Source organism: Entelurus aequoreus, linkage group LG25 (genome assembly GCF_033978785.1).
Source record: "Entelurus aequoreus isolate RoL-2023_Sb linkage group LG25, RoL_Eaeq_v1.1, whole genome shotgun sequence".
Taxonomy (NCBI): Eukaryota; Metazoa; Chordata; class Actinopteri; order Syngnathiformes; family Syngnathidae; genus Entelurus; species Entelurus aequoreus.
Window position 1 is genome coordinate 16,438,495 of NC_084755.1, and position 23,380 is coordinate 16,461,874.

General features: G+C 40.3%; 3 protein-coding genes across 4 annotated transcripts in view; all 3 read left to right on the plus strand.

The window, feature by feature from the left end:
• Positions 1-5,413, plus strand: part of rnf213a (ring finger protein 213a) — an 80,875-nt gene extending 75,462 nt beyond the window's left edge. Inside the window, exons 66-67 of one of the 2 annotated variants that reach the window (XM_062036838.1) lie at positions 536-714; positions 4,396-5,413. In XM_062036838.1, the coding sequence (XP_061892822.1) occupies positions 536-714; positions 4,396-4,558 (342 nt within the window). In that variant the 3' untranslated portion in view covers positions 4,559-5,413. The remainder of the gene's footprint in view (positions 1-535; positions 715-4,395) is intronic. The other variant, XM_062036837.1, reaches the window with a different exon arrangement.
• A 1,578-nt stretch (positions 5,414-6,991) lies between these two features.
• LOC133642854 (uncharacterized) overlaps positions 6,992-23,380 on the plus strand; it is an 88,772-nt gene continuing 72,383 nt past the window's right edge. Inside the window, exon 1 of the mRNA XM_062037268.1 lies at positions 6,992-7,119. The gene's annotated coding sequence lies outside the window, so the exon portion shown is untranslated. The remainder of the gene's footprint in view (positions 7,120-23,380) is intronic.
• Positions 14,932-16,181, plus strand: LOC133642314 (zinc finger BED domain-containing protein 4-like). The gene is made up of 2 exons (XM_062036434.1): positions 14,932-15,635; positions 15,793-16,181. Exons 1-2 carry the CDS (start codon positions 14,936-14,938, stop codon positions 16,077-16,079), a joined length of 987 nt encoding a protein of 328 aa, XP_061892418.1. The 5' UTR covers positions 14,932-14,935; the 3' UTR covers positions 16,080-16,181.

Here is a 23,380-nt window from a genome sequence, read left to right on the forward strand (position 1 = left end):
GGAAGAAGAATCCATAAAAGAATGATGCTGGGTGTAGGGTCAAGTGGTCCATTCTTCTATTATTGAGTCATGGTCACATGTTGTACTAAGCAGACAGGACAGAGGTACATTATGTGTATGGCTAATTTGCATAAAATTCATCCATCAATAGAAGGGGAAATGTACCGACAATACTAATATTTATACGGTTATTGTGGACTTAAGGTTGACTTAGCCATATTTTCGAGACATAGAGTATCTTTCAATAGTTTTGAGACACTTTCCCAACGCTACTGTTAATGGAATGAGGAAGTTCATCAACACGTTGAAGAGGTACCGAAGACACGTTTTGTAATATGTGTCTAATAGTTTAAGAATTGAGCGCTCGGAATTTGGTCAATTGTGTGGAAGTCCAACATGAAGATGGTTCTACCTTAAACTTCTGACTTTTAAGACTCAGTACTTTTATGGTGTTCCAATGTTGAGGTTTCACTGTAATTTTAGTGTAGTCTGCAGTTGGCTCTTCAAGTTCACACTTATTTTTTTCCCCCCCCAGGATCCTTTCGAAAGAGTCTGTGAAGTGTACAAGAAGGACCTCGGTGAGGATGTGCGCGAACAACTGACTGCTTTCTGTTCTAAGAGCAGCACTGACACGTTCTTGTTGGAGCTGCATGAGTTCCTAGTCCTGGAGCTTCAGAATCCCAAAGCACCAGATGACTTCAAGCCAGAGTGGAGGTACTTTTTTAATCTCATCGTGCAAGATCCACTTTTGTGTTTGTACTTCTGTTACTAACCATAAATTAACCAATCGATTTCCTTGAAGCTTTGTGATGACGGCCTAAAACTTCTGAATTTTGGATTAAATTATTATCATGTTGTTATTAAAAATTAAATTAATAAGTACAGATGATCTGGTCTGATATTTGCCTTTCTGAACTGATCGGCTGATAAGCTGCCAAGCCCAGCTGCTCTTTACCGCAGCTGTTTACGAGTGTTTACATGCTAAAGATTGTACTCGCGTGAAAGATTCCTTCAAAAGGGATGCGTGCTCAGGCAATTACTGGGGTTGTAACAAGTCTTTTTAACAACGATTCAATTCAAATCATAACTTGAGGTTGCCGATATGATTCAGGGACTATTTTATTTTTTAGAAGGATTTCAGCGAGTTGAAATCGATTCAGTAACTTTTTAGTAAAAAAAATCAAGTAGTGTGACTGTGAAATAAATAGTGGATACTGGACACTGCAGGTGAACTTTCCTATATTCCTGTTATTTATTGTAAGGGAATTAAGTATAAATTAATTGTGGATACAAACAAGCAAGTAAACATACGTACGTACAACAATTGATTACTAATATATTCACACCTTATTTGAATAAAGTGAAAATAACACTTTAGGTTGGTTTAACAAGAGGAAACAAGTTCTGTTCACATTTTCAATATTCAAGACATTTTCAATAAAAGTACAGCAACCAACATTTTAACAGTAGATTTACCTTATACTTCTGCTTTTGTTTTTTAACATAAAATAATAAAATATTAATATCAAAAATAAAGTGCAACCAACTTATCTTTAGGCTGAATTAGCAGTAGATTTACAAGTTACTTTTTTCTGTTGCCATTATATTCTACATATCCTACAAACAGTGAGCGACTTCTTAAGAACGTGTGTCTTTGCAAAAGCCTTAGGGCCTGATTTACGAAAGGTTTGCGTGTACTTAAACACGTGCAAACTTGATAGCACACGCAGAGCTGATCAACTAAACATATGCCAATTGAATTGCTTCTGTTAAGCGTGCAAAATAAGGCGTGCTTTTGCATCTCTGTTTTCATTATTATGCAAAATATATGTAGATCATCAAAATGCCCACAATACTGGGAGAAAATGCAAAAAAAAACATTTACCATGCGCAATGTGATTTATCAACACTCATCTTTTTGCAAGCACTATTTGACTTTTTATTTAGCACATGTCAGAACAATTTTACACACAGCTGCAGGATCCCTGCTCGCGCTGCACAGATAGACGGTGGACAGACGAGAATCCTCTGTCCTACGCATGTATGTCAACATATTTGGGTTGAGAAAAATAAAAAATATTAGACATATTGTCTATTCAGCAATTTATTTTTATAATTTTATAGCTGCTGGATGACTTAAGGAGCTGATTAAAATTAATTCAATTGATGCATTTTGGTGTCGGTGTTTTTTTTAAATGTTGTTAGTTTTTTTAATTTAGGAAATATATTACTTTAATATCCCTCATACATGAAAAGATGTCTTCCATTATGCTTTTTCTTGCGTTCGATTCATTCCAGACACACAAATGCGGCGTTGTCAGTGTGCATAGGTTTCTGTTGTCTGGTTTGCGATTCAGAAAAGGTGTTACAGATTATAGATGTATGCTGCTGGTTAAACACATCCCACACAGGTAGGAACATGATGACATGAACGTGCAGCAAATAATCAAGTGTCTCTGTGGTAAAAGTCTTGTATATACGCAAAATCCTCATTTAAATAAGGCGCTCTGCACCACTGTTCATTTGCACACGCAATTTTAGTAGATCACACGCAGCATGCCTCATAGCACCAGCAAATTTATTTTTTGTATGCGTGTGGTATTTGGATCTTAGAAATCAGGCCCTAAGTATTTCCACAATGGTGGCTTGTTTACTTCTTGTTCACCTCCTGATATCTGCCAAAGTGTTTTGATGACGTGGGGCCATGACACCACAGACGGGCGGCAGACTCATATAACGTTTAAATCTAGTGTCGATTAAATTGATTAATTATCTTTCAAAATTATGTTAGATGGAAATATGATCGATATATTTGTATCTTAGGAATACAAATCAATCTATCCCATCGTTATAGAAATATAATATAATAATATAATATATCAGTATATATTATATACTGTATATATAATATGTAAATATAACATATATGTTATATTTTATATTGCAACTATGGTACATTTTTAGTCTACTTTATACCTGCATTATCCTTTCCATCATTACCCTTTCCATCCTTTGTAGCTGAGCTACTGTGTGGAACAATTTCCCCTGTGAAATTGCATTTCATTATCCCTTGTTACACACTTGCATGGGTTGCATGAATTCCAAGAGGGTGCATGTCTTGCAGAACACCGGCTCAAATGTATTATTTATCAAGATGTTAATATTTATTAAAAATATTATGAGCTGGCGACTTGTCCAGGGTGTACCCCGCCTTCCGCCCGATTGTAGCTGAGATAGGCTCCAGCACCCCCCGCGACCCCGAAGGGAAAAAGCGGTAGGAAATGGATGGATGGAATTATGTAATTATTGTCTATCCACAGCGCAAAGTTGCTTCTTAGGTGCTAATCCTCACCACCCTAACATAAAAGAAACTTTCTTTCAAGTACCATTATGGAGGGCTAGAGAAAGATGAATGGCTAAACATGCTACACACACACAAACTGAGCAGGGCGACACAAGAAGCTAAAGCTACAATGTAAAGTCGGACTGATCAATCCAGATGTCGATACTATCGATACTGTGTATCAGTGTATAAACGATACTACAGTGATTAGATTGTTATTTTTCTTTTTCTTGTTCTTTGTACTACGAAAACAAGTTTGGTCGTTTTGGTTACCGTATTGTTTACAAACTCATGGAATATGTCTCAAAACAATCAAGTTGGGCACTCTTAAGTCGAGCTCGCACTTTGTTAAAACAATATTTAAAAATGAAGGACTGCCTCCTGATAAACGACAACTGGTACTTGCTGCAGTTATGCACGATGTGACAAAATATTGCATTTGTATGGATCTACACAATACCTACTGCTACTGTTATGTACAGTATTAGTGCTGTCAAACGATGAATTTGTACAATCAGATTAATCTTTCGTGATTTTTGTGATTATTCGCAGTGAATAACTTGCTCACATAGTAATTTCTAACATGAATATAAATTAATATTTGAACACAAATGCAGTTTTATTGTCAGAATGTCACACGAAAAACTTGAATGTACAACATTTCGTTGATTAAAACTTGGTAACAGTGTGAATTCTGCAATAATAATGCAAAAAGAAAGTTTTGATGTATACCAATAATAATAATAATAAAGTACTAAACGCATCCATAAACATAACTCAAAGTACATTTATGTCTGCATTTACTCTTCTTTTAACCAGTTGCTTCGGCAAACAAGCATGAAGACATTTTAGATGACAGTGCTGATCTCTTTTGGAAATCAAATGTTTTTATTTTGACAGTATGATGATAATATTTGCTCTACCTTGGATTAGGACTGTAGAATTATCGGTTTAAACATAAATTGCATATTTAAGTCAAGCAGGTGCTTTTATTTTTGCGTCAGCTAGATCCTCGTTCTTGAATTAAAGGTCCTGTTTTTGTCTCTTACAAGCCTGAAGGACTCTCTGGAGGCGTACATGGTGCGCAAAGACCTGGACTTTCTTCCTGACCTGGAGAAACACTTCCCGTCTGAGATCTGCCTTTGTCACTGTGTGGAAACCTGGAAGTTCATCAACGCCATCAAGCAAGAGCGCAGCCGAAGGCAAATAGGATGAGAGGGAAGGGCCTTCCTTCTTGAAGTCTGCCTTGTCACTTGATCATGTTTACATTCCTCACGGGCCAAACGTTTTGAAGTGCAATGGATGGCTGACAGACTTCTAGAAATGTAGTAGAAACCATTTTCAATCTTTTTCTATTTTCTTCACTATAGTCGATATTTACTGCACCAATTATGTGATGTTCCATGGAAGCTGAAGACAAATGTTATATGTACTGTAGCCTTATTTGGTACAATTGCACAAGTTGCCTTGCTGTATTTTCAGTTCCATTATAATGTGCCTTCTTAATACAACATTCTTAAGCTTAATTCTTCAGTATCCTGCCTTGTAACTTTTATAATGACACCACACAGGCCCCCAGGTTCAGTTAAAAACCTGGGAGACGAAGATTCTTGCAGCAAATCCCTAAAAAGACGAGAGTGCTCCTGTTGAATAGAGGAACTTGGACCACGGTAAACACATTGGCAGATCCTTGCATTGCCATTTTACCCTTGCTAGCAAACATAGAACACTGGGGCCCAAACATTGTGATTTACATAACTGAGGCGTTCCTCAGGGCACCTCTTTAAGTCCTCTCCTTTTTGGCAGTTATAGTTGTAAGTTTCTACTGTAGCTTGTTAATTCAGATGCAGTCTGTAGTCGTTTGTTCTATTTACTTAGGTGTCCTAGTAGTGTTCATCAAGGCTCCGTTATAGGTCCTCTTTTTTTTTGTAATTTGGGCTATTCAACTGGTGACTTGTGAGTTCAGTTTTAAAAAAACTTGAATGAAGTGATCTTTGACCAGCTACTTTGTAAAAAGTCATTGAAAACAGCAGAGTAAGTTTGCCAAAATAAAACCTTCAAATGTCTTCTGTAGAGGACGCTGGTTCTCCGTAACACACACAAAAGACTAATAGTGACGGGAGAGAAGTCTGGAAATGTGTCCCCCAGAATAATTTACTTGTACAGTATATTCCTGTTGTATGAAATCAGCACCTTTAGAGGGGAGCTGTGCTTTTTTTTAAAAAAAAAACAATTCTATCATTCGCAGTCCATATCTATGTCAGACAAGTAAACACATTTATCTTTATTTATGCATTCTAATTTTTAATATATGCCCGAATGCAGCTGAGATAGGATCCAGCACCCCCCGCGACCCAGAAAGGGACAAGCGGTAGATGATGGATGGACGGCAAGTACGAGGTGGCTGACAGAAGAATGGAGTAGTTCCTATAAAGGGGGGTCAGCGGGGGCTGCGAGGGATTGTTTTAATGGTCTCACTAGTTAAGGGAGGGGTAGTGGGGGAATGATTTATGACCCCGGAAGTGGGCATGGTCTAAACCGGAAACAGGAAGTATACATCATATCCGGCCGCCATTCTAATTTTGTAGTTTTTTGCATTTACATCTTGGGACCTGAACATTAACCAAGTAATAGCGATATTGTCATTGTAAGCGCTAATGCCGAGGAACAACTTTTAGCGGCGTCGTGATCGAAGAGAGCTAACTAGCTTATGCAGCTATTGACATACTGAGCCGGTGAGTTGCTGCATCGCCTCGGAGCTCTAGATTTAAAAATGATGCCTCTCACTTGTACAGTAGAAGGTTGTGGCTTTAAACCGAGAAGTTGTTCAATTTTGACATTCAACTTCGACCTGGAAATGGTGAGAAAGACATGAAAATTTTTTTTTTTTACCTGCTTGAGTATTATGATTAATTCTTTATGTAAACATGAATATATTAATATTCCATCAGTCAGCATCCCAGTGAGAGCAGACATTGTACAGTAAGTGATTTTTTTATTATGTTCGTAGTTTGTAGTTCTTGTTTAGCACTTAGCAATGCTGCTACTTGCTGGATCTGCTCATCACGCCGCTTCTAAAACTTGCAGCTTCTCCCCCGTATAGTTTTGCTCAAAAATACAAGGTTCTGGATAATCTTTTGTCCCAAAGTCGTTGTCATCTCTCATAGATTTTGCTGACAATTCCCATTAATTAAAATTTGCGTGCAGAATGCTTGTTTAAAAAAAAAAGTATTGTTGTAAAAGTCAGTGCCAAAAAAACAGTGCGGAAAAATGTGTTGCTTCCAAAATCAAGACCCACTTCCTGTGAATTAAAACTGAAGTGATTGGTGGTGTCACCAAACCAGCCAATCGGGTGTCAGGTTTCCAGTCACGTGACACGGGTCGGAGGCAAAGAAGCAGCTCCTGAGGCATTACACACCTTGTCACTGACACTTCGGTTATGTTTGGGTTTTCCTCTGTGTTTTGTGTTTATTTCCTGTCAGCGCTCTTATTTTGGTTCCATTTCCTGCATGTCTCCCTGATCGCTCGTTTCCTTCACCTGTCCCTGATTGGCAGCCTTGCACACCTGGTTGCAATTGCCTGCCTCGCCCTCTAGTGAGTGCTCTATGATTGTATCCTGTATACTGTTGCCTGTCTCCTGGTTCCTGTTTTCACTGCATTGTTGACCTTAAAGTCATGTTTTCCTGCGCTACACCTGCCATCTCCGCATCTTGGGGTTCGTCACCAGCAGTTCCTGACACCTGCAGTACAGCATGATGGCTAATAGCGGCCTCACGGTAAGTCAAACCAAACTTACGAGTCAAATTGACCCGTTTGAAAGTTTAAAGATCTAGGAAAAATATTTTAAAGTATTTTTTGTTTGTTTGTTTGAAACTTTTTCTGCTTGTTTAAGGGGTCATGTCAATATTTTTTTGGTCTGGAACTAAATGCTAACTTAGATTAAAAATCTACTGTGTCTTAAACGTCCTAATGCTACATCCTGGACATATACATGTGTATATTGACAATAACTGGCTTTTTAAAATTCTATATCATGTAAATAGCTCCGCTTACAGCTGCTTCTAGTTGCAAACAATAAGTGCTAAAGGCTATCAGCCATGCTACAAGCTACTTCGCTAACGTAATAGCTGATTATATAACTTACTCGTCCATTACCAAACACAGTAGGGACTGATTCAATCAAAATAAGTTCTTAGGAAAATCATTATTTTGCCAGAGGAAGGTTGCTATTGTCTTACAGTAGAAGGCTAAGCTAGCTACACAACAACTCGAGCAATCCTTGATAACGTATATTTCACCCTTTTTAAACCTACCGTTATTACTTACTGTTTCATTGTCTCCTCAATTTCCATTGATAGTAGGTACCAAGCCCGCAATTTAAATAATTTTTTCCGGAAAATCCATCTTTTTATAAAAGATGCGTGTGCATGACTCAAAATGGTGGACGTGTTACACCCCTGTAGAGGGGGAAATATTGAACAGAAACACGGACACGATGTTCACTCATTCAAGTCCAGTCTGTAATGGCAATTTTCCAAAAACATACACTTTTAAACAATGCTTTTTAAACATTGCACATTTTTAAACATTACTCTTTTTTTAAGCATTACATTTCTCTATTCAAAACATGAAAGAAGTAGAAAAATAAAGCATTGTGCTGGAAATTTAATCTGTAAAAATATATAATATTTGTATCATATTTTTATCAATAGCTAATCAGATCAGAACTGACACTCCTTTAGTGTAAACACAAATAGAAATGCATAATTATCATCAAATATAACTGATAAAGCATTGACTTTTAACTTTTCATTTTCCTGTACAAAATAACAGCAGAGCAAAATCTTTCATCTCAAAATCTACTCTCATGAAAACGACTACACAACATAAAAAAATACATCTCTGCATCAAACTACTCTCAACACGCACGCGCACATGCACGCACACACATGCACGCACACACGCGCACATGCACGCACACACACGCAGATGCACGCACACGCAGTCACACGCGGTCATCCACACGCTGGCAGCTTTAAAGCATGTATGTATATACCTTACAGACAGAGAGCAAAAATACATTGCAAAGTGTTGAATAACCACATTTCTTTACCTGTAGAGGGGGGAATATTGAACAGAAACACGGACACGATGTTCACTCATTCAAGTCCAGTCTGTAATGGCTGAATGAAAGAACGTGTCACCCCAGGCAAAAGTAGTTGAAACCCGATCAGTAACTAAAACAACAATTAAGCATTTTTAAAACGCAGGTACTAAAGAAAAACAACATAAAACCAGGAAGTATTTTCCAAACAAGCATTAGAATGTTTTTGACACAGATTACTATTTTTTTCATTTGTCTTTTTAGACTCTTCTGCACCAGGCAACAGTAATAGATGGCAGATCACCTTATCACAGCTTTGTTTGTCTTCATACCCTTTTTGAAACTTTGTAAAGTAATTAGTTATGATGTTCTTTCTCCCTTTTTTTCTTACTTTTACCAGATACTATAATAAATTAAAGCTTTGTTTTTCTTCCTTCTCGTTTACTGTCTGCATGTTCATATTTACAGCAATTTTATAACTACTACACACTCCCCCTCAATATAGATGTCGTCCTCGACATTCATCGAGTAAGGCAGTCACATAGTATACAATTCAGATTCTCAACAGTTCGTGCATAGACAATCGGCCCACCCAAAGTCCTTGCGCTTAACCGGTAACGTCTATTCTAAATCGCAGCTGTTTCAACAGTCCAGGACGAGTGTGCGTGTGTATTAACACTGCTTTCGCAAAAGTCCATGAGTGTAGCAGGATGTGTGTGTTTGTGTGCACTCTGCTTTCGCAACAGTCCATGAGTGTAGTGGGATGTGTGTATGTTTGTGAGCACTCTGCTTTCGCAACAGTCCATGAGTGTAGTGGGATGTGTGTATGTTTGTGAGCACTCTGCTTTCGCAACAGTCCATGAGTGTAGTGGGATGTGTGTATGTTTGTGAGCACTCTGCTTTCGCAACGGTCCATGAGTGTAGTGGGGTGTGTGTATGTTTGTGAGCACTCTGCTTTCGCAACGGTCCATGAGTGTAGTGGGGTGTGTGTATGTTTGTGAGCACTCTGTTTTCGCAAAAGTCCATGAGTGTAGTGGGGTGTGTGTATGTTTGTGAGCACTCTGTTTTCGCAAAAGTCCATGTGAGTGTGAATGTGCGTGTCAAAGAGTCCATGAATGTATGTGTATGTATATGGGTGTGATGTGTTCAGTTTCACAAGAGTCCATGTGAGTGGTTACCCGTACAGAAGCACAGGTTGGTAGGTGGGGGCCTGAACATAATCTGGCCACCGGGTCCCTGGTTGATAGGCTCCGTAATGTTGCATTGGGTACATGGATCTGGCTGGGACATCCATATTGTAGCAGGCTGGATTACCAAACTCATCATAGGTGAATAACTTTGGTAGTCGTCGTTCCCTCCTTGAGCGTTCTTGTGCTTGTCTGTTGTCACTGTGGCTTTCATGTGCAGGGAGTGACAGAGGTGGCAGCACAGGGTCATTTCCAAGAATTCCAAGTCTCTCAGGTGCCTCATCGCTATTCAGCAAATCAATCCTGCTGTGATCCTCCTCCGGCTGTAGCAGTCTTTCCTGTTCCTCTCCTTGTTTGTCATGTGTTCTTGTAGGTTCAGTGCCTACCGACTGGCCAGTATGCTCCTCTTCATTACATGTCTGCGGCTGTGCATCTTGAGAAGGTTGTGGAGGTAGGTAATAAAACCAGTCATTCTCTGAGTCCTCATCACTGTCATCCTCTTGCTGAGTATTGATCGTCCCCTCATTTGTCGTTTTTTTTCTCTGCGGTCTAGCAACTTTTAGGGGAACTTCCAAGGGCAGGTGATCGCACGGGAGCAAGAGATTGCGGTGTAATATCCTGTTATCTCTCCCTTTTCCTTGTTCCGGTACAACTTCGTAAACTGGAGCATCCTTATTCACCCTACGAACAACCTTGTGGATAATTTCCTCCCAATGGCTGCGTAGCTTGCCAGTTCCTCCTCTTGGGGTCAAGTTCCTGACCAGAACACGGTCTCCTGGTTCCAACTCTGAGCTCCTCACTTTGCGATCATGGTTTCTTTTTCCTCTTTCAGCTGACTTTTTTGCATTGTTCTTTGTAATTTCGTAGGCTTCCTGCATCCCTTTTCGCCACTTCCGCATGTACTCTCTGTGGTCAGGTGTACCTGTTGCTGGTGTCAGTCGGAAGAGTATGTCGACAGGTAGTCTTGGCGTCCTCCCAAAAAGAAGATAAAATGGAGAAAAGCCAGTGACTTCACATCTTGTACTATTATATGCAAAAACCAACTTATTCAATGAGTCTTTCCAGCTTGATTTCTCTTTTTCTGTCAGTGTTCTCAGCATCTGTATGAGTGTACGATTAAAACGTTCGACTTGTCCATTTCCTTCAGGGTGGTAGGGCGTTGTTCGCGAACCTAACACTCCAGAGGTCTTTTTCAGCTGTGCTATGAGCTGGTTTTGAAATTCACCACCTTGATCATGATGGATACGTTGAGGGAATCCAAATTTCAGTGCATAATCATTGAAAAGTTTATCTGCCACTGTTTTTGCTGACTTGTTGGTTGTAGCGTACGCTTGGGCAAATCTTGAGAAATGGTCAATAATTACCAAAATGTACTCATACCCGCCTGCACTCTGGTCAACATGTAGAAAATCAATGGAGACTAACTCAAAGGGCTGAGTTGTGAAAATGTTGGTTATGGGTGCCTTAATCTCTCGGCTGGGCTTCTTGTTTTTCAAACATGAACAGCTTCGAGCCACATAGTGTTGAATGTCCTGTTGCATATAGGGCCAAAAGAAGCGTTCTCTTACCAGCGAGGTGGTTCGGTCAATCCCTTGGTGCCCCATATCATCATGCAGCTCCTTCAGAACAGTTGCTTTGTACTTTTCTGGCAAAACGAGCTGTGTTCGTGTAGCTGTTTTTCGACGCAGGACGCCGTCATCATCCAAGGTAAGTTTTTCCCATTCACTCATCAGTCTTTTACTCTGCGCACTGAATGATTTTCACTGTTTGTTTTCAGGTCTCTTATTTAACTGACAACACTCCATCACTGGGCCGATATTTTTATCTTCCTTCTGAGCATGACAAATTTTCGCTAGCGAGAGAGGCTGATGTTCTGGCTTGTTGATGTCTTTACACTCAGCAGACAGAGCCATGGACCACACTGTGTTAGAATTTGGGTCCTCAATTGACTGTACGACTGCTTGTACCGAACGAGATGACATTTCCTCAGTACAGTCTTTAAACATTGTCTCAATATCCAATGGCATCCTCGAGAGTGTGTCGGCATCAACGTTTTCTTTTCCTGGCCTGTATCGAATGGTGAGGTGAAAATCCGCTAATTCAGCAACCCACCTGCATCCAGTTGCATTTAGTTTAGCTGTAGACAAGACATATGTGAGCGGATTATTGTCCGTGTACACAGTGCATGATGAACTGATCAAATAGTCCCTGAATTTTTCACACACGGCCCACTTAAGGGCGAGGAACTCTAGTTTTCCAGAATGAAAATGGTAGTTCTTCTCGGATGTGGTGAGGGCTCTGGACGCATATGCTATTACACGCAGTTTTTCTTCCTGTTCCTGATACAAAACTGCACCCAGGCCCAGGTTGGAAGCGTCTGTGTGTAAAACAAAAGGTTTGTTAAAGTCAGGAAGGGCAAGGATTGGTGGTTCAACTAAGTGGTCCAACAGTTCCTCAAGTAAGTGTTGATGTTTTTCTGTCCATACAATGGGCTGGTTGGATGGCGCGCCATTGTGTTTTCTTGTAAGCTGTCTTGTTCTTTTAGCACGTTCGTCAGTCTTTTGTACATCAGCAGGGGTTCTCATGAGGTCATAGAGAGGGGCAGCAATTTGAGAAAAATCCCAAATATACTGACGGTAATAACTCAGGAGACCCATGATAGCTCTTAATTCTCCCACATTGGTTGGTGGCTTGTTTTTTAGGGCTCTGACAGCTATGGTGTCAGCAGGGTCCATTTTGCTACCCTCTGCTGAAATGACCCGCCCAAGCAGAGGTGTGGACTCGAGTCACATGACTTGGACTCGAGTCAGACTCGAGTCATGAATTTGATGACTTTAGACTCGACTTGACAAAATGTAAAAAGACTTGCAACTCGACTTAGACTTTAACATCATTGACTTGTGACTTCACTTGGACTTGAGCTTTTTGACTTGACTTGACATGACTTGACATGACTTGCTACTTTCCCCAAAACCCAAAGATTAAAAAGTTATTCGGGAGCGCTTCGTATTTTTCATTGTGTACTTGTCTATCAGCGTTGCGTGTGTCAGCGTGTGTGCTGCATGTCAAGCGTGTGTGCTGTCAGTACAATAGCCAATCAAATTTGATCTACGTTGTTTTCGTCCCACAGCATTCATCCAATCAAATTGCAGGAAAACCGATGAAGAAGAAATGTCCAAACCACACGCCAGTGAACAAAAAATGATACCTAAAATAATTTCGTCTGGGTATAAAAATTACGAGGTGGTCAACACAAAACGGTTTGCAGTATGCAACACATGCGGTTCGAAAATTACTGATGGAGAGGCAACAACTTCCAACTTCGTCCGACATTTGAAGTTGCACAAAGAAGGGTAAGTTTTGAATGTAAGCTAACGTTCATTGGCTAAGTAACATGACTTTTATTTGCTGTGTAGTTAAATCAGTGAGGCTGTAAACTCACTGCTAACGTTATAACGTTATTGCAAACACGGGAATCTGTTGTAGTTCACTACCTTATTCATACGTTTTGTTCAGTGATTTTTTTAAGCAGGGTTACGTTAGTCAATATATCACACAAAGTAACGTAACGTTAGACTGCGGTCAGCAGCACCGCGTATTTTAGCCACCTAAAAAAAGTCTAAAAATAGTAAAATAAAGGTCAGTTAAAATGTATACTATATTATGAATATGTGTAGCGTTTTAGCTAGCTTTCCGACATACTGCTGGTTGTTTACCTCAGTGGTCCCCAACCACCGGGCTGCGGCCCGGTACCGGTCCGTGGATCGATTGGTACCGGGCCGCACAAGAAATTAAAAAAAAAAAAAAAAAAGTTTAAAAAAAAAAAAAATCAAATCAACATAAAAAAACACAAGATACACTTACAATTAGTGCACCAACCCAAAAAACCTCCCTCCCCCATTTACACTCATTGGCACAATCATTCACACTCATTCGCACAAAAGGGTTGTTTATTTCTGTTATTAATATTTCTGGTTCCTACATTTTACATCAATATAGATCAATACAGTCTGCAGGGATACAGTCCGTAAGCACACATGATTGTATTTTTTAATGACAAAAAAATAAAAATAAAATACAAATTTACATAATGTAAATAATTCAATGTATATACTCCAATTATTAACTTGTGTGATGACTGTATTATGCTGATAGTATATATTTGTACCATGAATTGATTAACGTGGACCCCGACTTAACCAGTTGAAAAACGTATTTGGTGTTACCATTTAGTGGTCAATTGTACGGAATATGTACTGTACTGTGCAATCTACTAATAAAAGTTTCAATCAATCAATAGCTGCTGACCCCATCCACAGCAATGTAAAGCCTAAGTCGTGTGCTGGTAGCCTGTCTACTTCTCTCTATTGTGAGTGGGTTGCCCGCCATTTTCCGTGTAGTCCCTCATACAACCCCACTTCACAAATCCCAAACTATCCCTTCAACTCAAAATAAGTTTTAAAATACATGACTAGTGCAGCAACTGTAACCTAATGTTTACCACACACACACACTGTTAAGATTGATATTAATAATATGAGTAATAAAGAGTAGTTTCAGTACTTTTCATATGTGGCTATAAGGGATTTTCTGACATCTGTTTAATATGCTTACAGATTTCAAGAATACCTGATGAACAAAAGCATCACAAATGGACCACAACAGCCTTCAATCTCGCAGTTCCTGGACAATCGTGTCGGGCATTACAGTATGACTCATCCACAGCAGAAAGCTATCACCAATGCAATACTGTCTGACTTGATTATTGATTGCAACTTGCCCCTGTCTATTGTGGAAAACAAGAGTTTTCGCCACTTTCTGACAGTACTTGACAGCAAGTACACCCCAGTGTGTCGCAGAACACTGACATCAAAAACAGAGAACCTCACTGAAGAAAGACGATCAAAATTAATAACTCAATTGAGCCACACTGACCATGTTTCAGTGACTGTCGACATTTGGTCTGACCGAAAGATGAGGGGATTCCTCGGTGTCACTGTGCACTGGATGGACAAAGAGGCAGAGAGGATACAGCTCAAGTCCAATCTCTTGGCTTGTGAGCGCTTCAAAGGCTCACATACAGCTGAACGAATCTGTGACAAATTTGAGGCTATATGTGATGAATACAACATTAAAGCTAAACTGGACTACATTATTAGTGACAATGCTGCTAACATGCGAAAAGCATTCACTGTGTGCTTCCCCAGTGAACAAGAGGATGACGATGATGGAGATCATCTGGATGACCCTGAGCTCTGGTGTGATTTAACTGTGGAAGATCAGCAAACCGTAGATGTTGCTATGGCAAAGAAAAAGCGCTTGCAGTGTTTTGCACACACTCTTCAGCTGGTGGTGGGAGATGGTTTGAAAGAAACAAAAGTGGTATCTCCTTCTCTTTCGAAGTTATCTAAACTCAGCTCACTGCTGCACACAAGCACAACATTCAAAGATGTGTTTGATGCTGAATTTGGGGAACAGAAAGGCATCCCTGCTGCAGTCAACACAAGATGGAACTCAACACTGAGGCAAGCGAAGGCTGTTCTCCAGTGCAATCATGTAAGGCTCTGTGCTGTTCTAGAAAAGGCTGGGCACAGGGAGTTGTCATTCACAGCACGGGAGTGGAATCTGTTGAAAGATTTGGTGGACATCTTGAAGCCATTTGGAGAAGCAACTGATTTGACACAGGGGGAGAAGGTCATCACAATCAGTGCTGTTGTTCCATCCATCTTGTCCCTCAACCACCACCTTGAGAAACTGAAGCCTCAGGTCTGTTTTCTGAGCGGCCTGGTCAGAAGTCTCCAGACATCCCTGAACAAAAGATTTCTTGGAATCTTCATCAATGTGAAAATGGCCAGGACACAAGATGGGATCACTGCTCCCTTTTCAGATCCAGTCTACCTCAAAGCAGCTGTCTTGGATCCAGCCTTTTCTCTGTTGTGGGTGGAGCCCCATGTGCTGGTCAGTCGTGACGTCAAGGCAGAGGTGGCACAACAGGTTAAAGGTAAATGTAACTGAGTCTAATGTAACTTTTTCCCTCATAATCTGATCTAACTGACTGCAGCAATAACTAAGTATTTCAGGCTAGCACACTGCATCACCAACACAAATGGTAATGATAAGGTCTCTTGTTTCTGCTATTGTTTTTACATGTTTACCAGAATTGATCCTGCAAGATGCTGCAGAGACTGAGCAACCTGCGCCTCTTGTTGATGAAAAAGAGCAAGGGGACCTTGGAGAAGGAGAAGGGCTGTTTGCTGCTTACCACAAGAGACAGAAGAAGGATGTTGGGACTACTCCAGCACTACAGCTAAGTCACTACCTTGACATAGCTGAAGGACAGAATGCCCTTTTGTTCTGGGCATTGAACATGAAGACTCTTCCTTCACTGTTCCGAGTGGCCATGAGAGTCTTGGCAGTGCCTGCCTCCAGTGCTCCAGTGGAGTGAGTTTTCAGCCATGGTGGCATCATACTACGCCCCCATCGTGCACAAATGACTGACAGACTCTTGGCTAATTTGGTCTTTTGCAAATGCAATGCAGCATATGGCCCTGACATATAAAAAGTACAACCTTTTTGTTATGTTATATGTCATGTTTTTTCAATGTTAACACTTTTGTACAAATAAGTACAGTTGCACTTTATTTTTCAAATGTGTTTATTCTGTAAAGGAATGAGTCAAATGTTTAAAATGACTGGTTAATAGTGCTATTATAAAGTGCAATGTCAGCACAATTTTCTTTCCTGCAATTTAAAATGCACTTGTTTTAATAAATAAATACAGCGTTTGAAAAGCATACACAATCTGTGTTAATATATTAGTCTGTGGTTAAAAGGACTTGAAAGGACTCAAAACTCAAAATGCAGGACTTGGGACTTGACTTGAGACTTTCCAGTCTTGACTTTGGACTTGACTCGGGACTTGCCTGTCTTGACTCGAGACTTGACTCGGACTTGAGGGCAAAGACTTGAGACTTACTTGTGACTTGCAAAACAATAACTTGGTCCCACCTCTGCGCCCAAGATAGCGAACCTCTCGTCGAAACATCTCACATTTGGACGGCTTCACCTTTATACCGTTCTCTCTCAGGCGCCTCAGCACAGTTCTGACATTTTCAACATGGCTTTCAAATGACTGACTGAACACAAGGACATCGTCAAGATATGGTACACAAATATCATCTTGAACCCCCTCAAGACATTCTTCCATGCACCTCTGGAAGGCAGCCGGTGCATTCATTAGGCCAAAAGGGATTCGAATCCATTCATATAAACCCCAGGGGGTCACAAAAGCAGTGAGGGGGTGACTCTCTTCTGCCATGAACCCCTGGTGGTAGGCTTTCCCCTGGTCTAAGAGTGAAAACCAGGAGTTGCCACCCAGGCCATCCATGATGTCCTGCACCCTGGGGATGGGCTGACGGTCTGGTACAGTCTTACGATTTAACTCACGGAAGTCTATACACAGTCGTAAGCTCCCCTCCTTTTTCCGGACACACACAACTGGGGACGCGTAGGGGGAGTTTGATTTGCGCACCCAACCTTGTGTGATGAGATCATGTAGGTAGCTTTTCATTTCCTGATACAGTGGTTTTGGTACAGAGAGGTAGGTCTTGGCCACTGGCTCTGTGTCTTTCAGTGAGATGGTGAGCTGCAGATTCTCAATACAGCCGATGTCGTCATCAGAGTTTGAGAAGGAGCCTGACTCTTCTTTTAACATTTGTTTCACTCTTTCTTTTTCAGGTGAGCTGAGATGATCCAAGTTGACTGGGGGATCCCATTCACCACCAGAAGCTTTTTCATTCCTTACTCCCACATTACTCACTGTTACTGGAGGGGTGGTGCAGGGCCGTTCAAAGACTGTCGCTGGATAAACTGCTTGAACTTGCTGTACCGTCCCAATAACAGTTCTGCCAGTGAGCACGATGTCATGATCTGTTGGGTTTTGCACGTCGACAAGTATGAATGGTTTTGCAGCCTTCCTCAACATCACAACAGTGTCAGTAAACTCAAGGCCCTCTGGCCATTGTGGATTAACACTAGGCTCAAAGATTAGCGTTGTCTCCTTTTGTAAAGGTGCAGTCAAAACTCGACACTCTACTTTTACAGAGGTGTGTCTGGGGATGTGCACTCGCTCTCTGGTCGTCTTAACTACATACTCCTGAGGTTGCTGCTCAGCAGTAATTTGCTCTAAAAAAACTTCAGCCTGATCCATCCCAAAGCCAGGAAAAGCTGCTTGGACAGTTTTGATTAGCTGCTGTTTATTGGTGGCATTATCCTGCTGCAGTTCAGTAGCAACTATCAGTCCAATCACATTTGAGCCAATGATAGGTTGAGAAAGACTGTTACCTTTAATGATCAGGGTGGGAACGATGACCTCTGCTGTAGGGACTCCTTCTGAAGCTAATTTAAATGTCACCTCTATCCATCCTGTGTATGGCATGTCTCCCCCATTAGCTGCAATGAGGTTTAAAGTTTCATCAGCTTCAAGAAGTTCAGAAATGTCCCTTAATGTTACATGTGGTAAGTGCTCTGTTTTCCATTGTTCACTCACTACAGTCACTTGTGAGCCAGAGTCCCACAGAGCTCTAACCTGCTGACCTTGAATATGGCAGTCAATTAAATATCTCCTTCCAACTAGTGGAGCGACTTTGACCTGTTTTCTCTTTTGTGGTGTAGTTTGGACTGTATTGCATAAGGTTGTTGTACATTGATTCCTGTGGACTTCCCTATGTTCATGTTGACATGTTTTTGAACAGTATAACACACCTTTACATGTTGCACATTGTCTCAGCCTCACATTTCTTCCATGTACACCACACTTTGCACAGACTTGGGGCACGATTGATGAGACGGTCACTCCCTGCCCCGCTGGGGTGACCCTTGCCCTTTTAAACCACTCCCTCTGAATGGACCTGATCTTCCCATTCTGCAACCAGCTGCGAAGTGTTCACTACTGCCACACTTGAAGCAGTGAATGCAATCTTCAGTGTTTGTCTGCTGGCAAGCATAACATCTTATTCTACGGCGTGGTGCAGGTGTGGGCGGAGCATATTGATTGCCAAACCTTTGGTTGAGTTGAGGATAGCAGTGTTGTGCTGCGGGGGCAGGAGTGGCCCAGTGTCTCTGTGGTGGGTGATAGTGAACAGGTGCTGACTGATGTGGAGGGCAGTCTGGTGCAGCTGATGGATCTGGGTGCTGTCTGGGGAAGTAAGAAGGCTGCTGCATAGACTCTTTAATGGAAGCCACTTCAGCTTTAAGATCTTTTAAGAGGGACATGTTAGCTTTCATCTCCTGCAGTTCTGTGAGAATATCAGTTTGATTCTTATTGTGGCTTGTTTTCTCCTTCTTTTCAGCTGGAGTGTGGTCAGAGTGAACAGCTACAGGTCGCTGTGGTGTTGTCATTTTTTTCTTGTCTTGCCTCTCACTTTCGTAGGCACATGCAGTATTCAGTTTCTCAAACAGGAGTTCATCAGGAACACGAGCTTGCTCTAGATATGGCTGGAGATCCCGTTTGATATTATCATTCTGCAAGCCAGTCATAACTGAGTGAAGGAACATGTTCTGCACTAGCACTGGGTCGTACCTTAAGCCTGACTCCGCCTCCTGTGAGGCAAACAGAATCTTCTGTCTTAGATCGAGAGCACGGATGAGGAAGTTTTGAGAAGTCTCTTTTGTGCCTTGGACTTCAGATGACAGCTGCTTATATAATTCTGTGGCACTCTTTTCTTGGTAATGACAGCGGAGTATTCTTCTCAAAGTCGGTAACGTGAGGTCACTTTTCCCCTCTAAGTAGCTGCGTAACTGCATTCCTGGAACAATGGCTCTTATGACAGCATCAACAATTTCAGTCTCTGGGAAACCTTTGAGAAGGCCATGCTCAATCTGTCGGGCTAAGCTGGAAAATGTGAGGCGGTCCTTTTGTCCTGGTTCTCCAATTTGTGCAGCTATTTTAAATTCTTTGTGCCAGGAGATAGGGGTTTGAGGTCCTTTTGGCTCTTCCTTTGGTACTACCTTATTACAGATCTTGTCTACTTCGTCTTTGAAGGAGAGGAGCTCTGCCATTCCCATATCCTCGAGTTGCTCTAGCTCCTCTCTCTGCAGGTGGTTACTCATCATTGTAATTAACGATGCTCTATTTTTTCCTTCCACATGTTCAAGAGCATCTCCAGCAATAGCAAGAGAGACACACAGTTCTTTTAGATTGTCTGCTGACAGTTTACATAAAAGTCCAATTAGTTCCAACTGCAATGTCTCTAGCTCAGTTGACTCCATTATTGCTGTGGCAACGACTCAGTGTACTGTTGCAGTGGTAGTTTGTGTGCTAAACCTTGGCAATGGCGCTCCTGGTGCTTTAAGTTCACCTCAGATTGCTTGTGCTGTGTTGTAGACACTCCAACCGTCACCGTTTCAGTCACTGGATGCTGCCTCCCTGGGTAAGTTGAACGGGACTGAATGAGAGCTGGGGACGTCTGTCGCTGGCAGAAGTCGAACCTCGTCTCACCCGATCCCAGCGGTGCCTCCAAAATGTTACACCCCTGTAGAGGGGGGAATATTGAACCGAAACACGGACACAATGTTCACTCATTCAAGTCCAGTCTGTAATGGCAATTTTCCAAAAACATACACTTTTAAACAATGCTTTTTAAACATTGCACATTTTTAAACATTACTCTTTTTTTAAGCATTACATTTCTCTATTCAAAACATGAAAGAAGTAGAAAAATAAAGCATTGTGCTGGAAATGTAATCTGTAAAAATATATAATTTTTGTATCATATTTTTATCAATAGCTAATCAGATCAGAACTGACACTCCTTTAGTGTAAACACAAATAGAAATGCATAATTATCATCACCAAATATAACTGATAAAGCATTGACTTTTAACTTTTCATTTTCCTGTACAAAATAACAGCAGAGCAAAATCTTTCATCTCAAAATCTACTCTCATGAAAACGACTACACAACATAAAAAAATACATCTCTGCATCAAACTACTCTCAACACGCACGCACACACGCGCACATGCACGCACACACACGCAGATGCACGCACACGCAGTCACACGCGGTCATCCACACGCTGGCAGCTTTAAAGCATGTATGTATATACCTTACAGACAGAGAGCAAAAATACATTGCAAAGTGTTGAATAACCACATTTCTTTACCTGTAGAGGGGGGAATATTGAACAGAAACACGGACACGATGTTCACTCATTCAAGTCCAGTCTGTAATGGCTGAATGAAAGAACGTGTCTCCCCAGGCAAAAGTAGTTGAAACCCGATCAGTAACTAAAACAACAATTAAGCATTTTTAAAACGCAGGTACTAAAGAAAAACAACATAAAACCAGGAAGTATTTTCCAAACAAGCATTAGAATGTTTTTGACACAGATTACTATTTTTTTCATTTGTCTTTTTAGACTCTTCTGCACCAGGCAACAGTAATAGATGGCAGATCACCTTATCACAGCTTTGTTTGTCTTCATACCCTTTTTTAAACTTTGTAAAGTAATTAGTTATGATGTTCTTTCTCCCTTTTTTTCTTACTTTTACCAGATACTATAATAAATTAACGCTTTGTTTTTCTTCCTTCTCGTTTACTGTCTGCATGTTCATATTTACAGCAATTGTATAACTACTACAGACGCGCGTGAAGGATTTGATTATTTTTAATGCTAACTACACATATTGCTACCAACTCATACACCAAATGAAATAAGTGTGTTGATTGGACACACAATAGAGCCCTGACATGAGGGTGTCTGGTATTTGGGAGCAGTAATAATCATCAAGATAAGCCAGCAGAGGGGCAGTTACCATGGAAACCGGAGTCAGATAGGACAAAGACAACCCAACCCCCCCCCCCCCCCCCCCATTTGGAACAGTTTATCAGTCCTTGGGAAGAAGGAAAAGACAGATATTTTGCGAGGAGCTTGTAGCCGTGAGGTAATTGTAATTTATTTGCTTCAAACAATCACTGAAAAATAAATCAAGGATGGTGTATCTGAAAATTGACGACGACTTGGTGAGCTTTATTAGAGATTAAACAAACACATGTAGGAGAAAAAAGCTGGTTAGATGTATACCATATATCGATAATACGCTGTTCCTAATTGGTCCAAACGGACTGTTTGGCGGAAGTAGAGGAAGGCAAGATTGTTTTGTAACCATCTCCGCAATGCTTCCAGACTTTGATTTCAAATTGTCAGGACTTATGCAGATCCCAAATACACAACAGCAGGTTCCAATAGGTAACAAAAGTTGGTTTTGCATGAAAAGGCCCCTTTTTTAGTGTAATCTCCCTTTGCATGTAGTAGATATTTAACCCAGCATTCAAACTGGAGGTAAAATAATGTCAGAAATGTCAGACTATTTATTTTTTTTGCAACTTTGAGACATATTTCACACCTATCACACACAGCTGTGTGACTGGGGTGATCTTAACAAGAACCATTTATTTTTTTTCGTGGGAAAGCTCCACCCACATTCAGTGGACACTCAACAGGAGTGGCGAAACATTTACCATATTTTGCGGACCATAAAAGGCGCACTGCTGATGAGCGGGTCTATTCAGGTCTCTTTTCATACTAAAGGCCCACCGGATTATAAGGCACATTCAAGGGGTCATGTTATGATTTTGGTTTTTTTGTACATTTAAAACACTTCCTTGTGGTCTACATGAAATGAAATGTTTATTTCGGTCACATAATCAACCATCAACCATTTTGTGTGATAAGCTTAACAGTACAGATTATGCACATGTGAATAATGCTGTATAATAGACTGTATTTATGTTATTCACATGTTAATAATGCTGTATAATAGACTGTTATTCACATGTGAATAATGCTGTATGATGGACTACTTGTATTATTCACATGTGAATAATGCTGATAATAGACTGTATTTATATTATTCACATGTGAATAATGCTGTATAATAGACTGTATTTATATTATTCACATGTGAATAATGCTGTATAAGAGACTGTATGTTTTTCACATGTGAATAATGCTGTATAATAGACTGTATTTATATTATTCACATGTGAATAATGCTGTATAATAGACTGTATTTATATTATTCACATGTGAATAGTGCTGTATAATACACTGTATTTATATTATTCACATGTGAATACTTTATAACAGACTGTATTTATATTATTCACATGTAAAAAATACCTAAGTGTCTATTGTGAGCGAACTGTGGTGCTGAATTTCCCTCAGGGATCAATAAAGTACTTTCTTTTCTATTATATTCTATATTTAACAATCATACACATTTACACACAAAAAGAAAAGAAAAAGAATGACCGAAAAAGGAATAGGCTGAAGCCAAAGCTTATATTTGCCTATTCTATACATTCACTGAAAATAAGATTACATGGAACATGAACGTTAAAAAATCAATGGGATGAAAGTAATTGTTGCTATATTTTATAATTTTCCATTATTTCACCTTTCAAGGCTTTCTTAAACCTTAACAAAAAACGACATGTCTTCAACTCATCACTGAGCTTGTTCCACCATTTAACTCCTAAAACTGAAATACATTTGTATGTCATATTCGTTCTTACTTTACCTATTTCAAAAATCTATATCCCCCGTAAATTATAGTTTTCTCCTCTTAATTTAAAAAACCTAATAATACAAGCTGGAAGGCTGTTCTTTACTCAAAACATAATTTCCATTGCTTTTAAAAACACATTATCTGAAAATTTTAACACATTAGAAATGATAAATA

Bases quoted from the DNA above. Each gene is read 5' to 3' on its own strand.
- LOC133642314 (XM_062036434.1), top strand. From the start codon at position 14,936: ATGGCAAAGAAAAAGCGCTTGCAGTGTTTTGCACACACTCTTCAGCTG. The intron at 15,636-15,792 runs GTAAATGTAACT...CATGTTTACCAG, and splicing joins GGTGGCACAACAGGTTAAAG to AATTGATCCTGCAAGATGCT.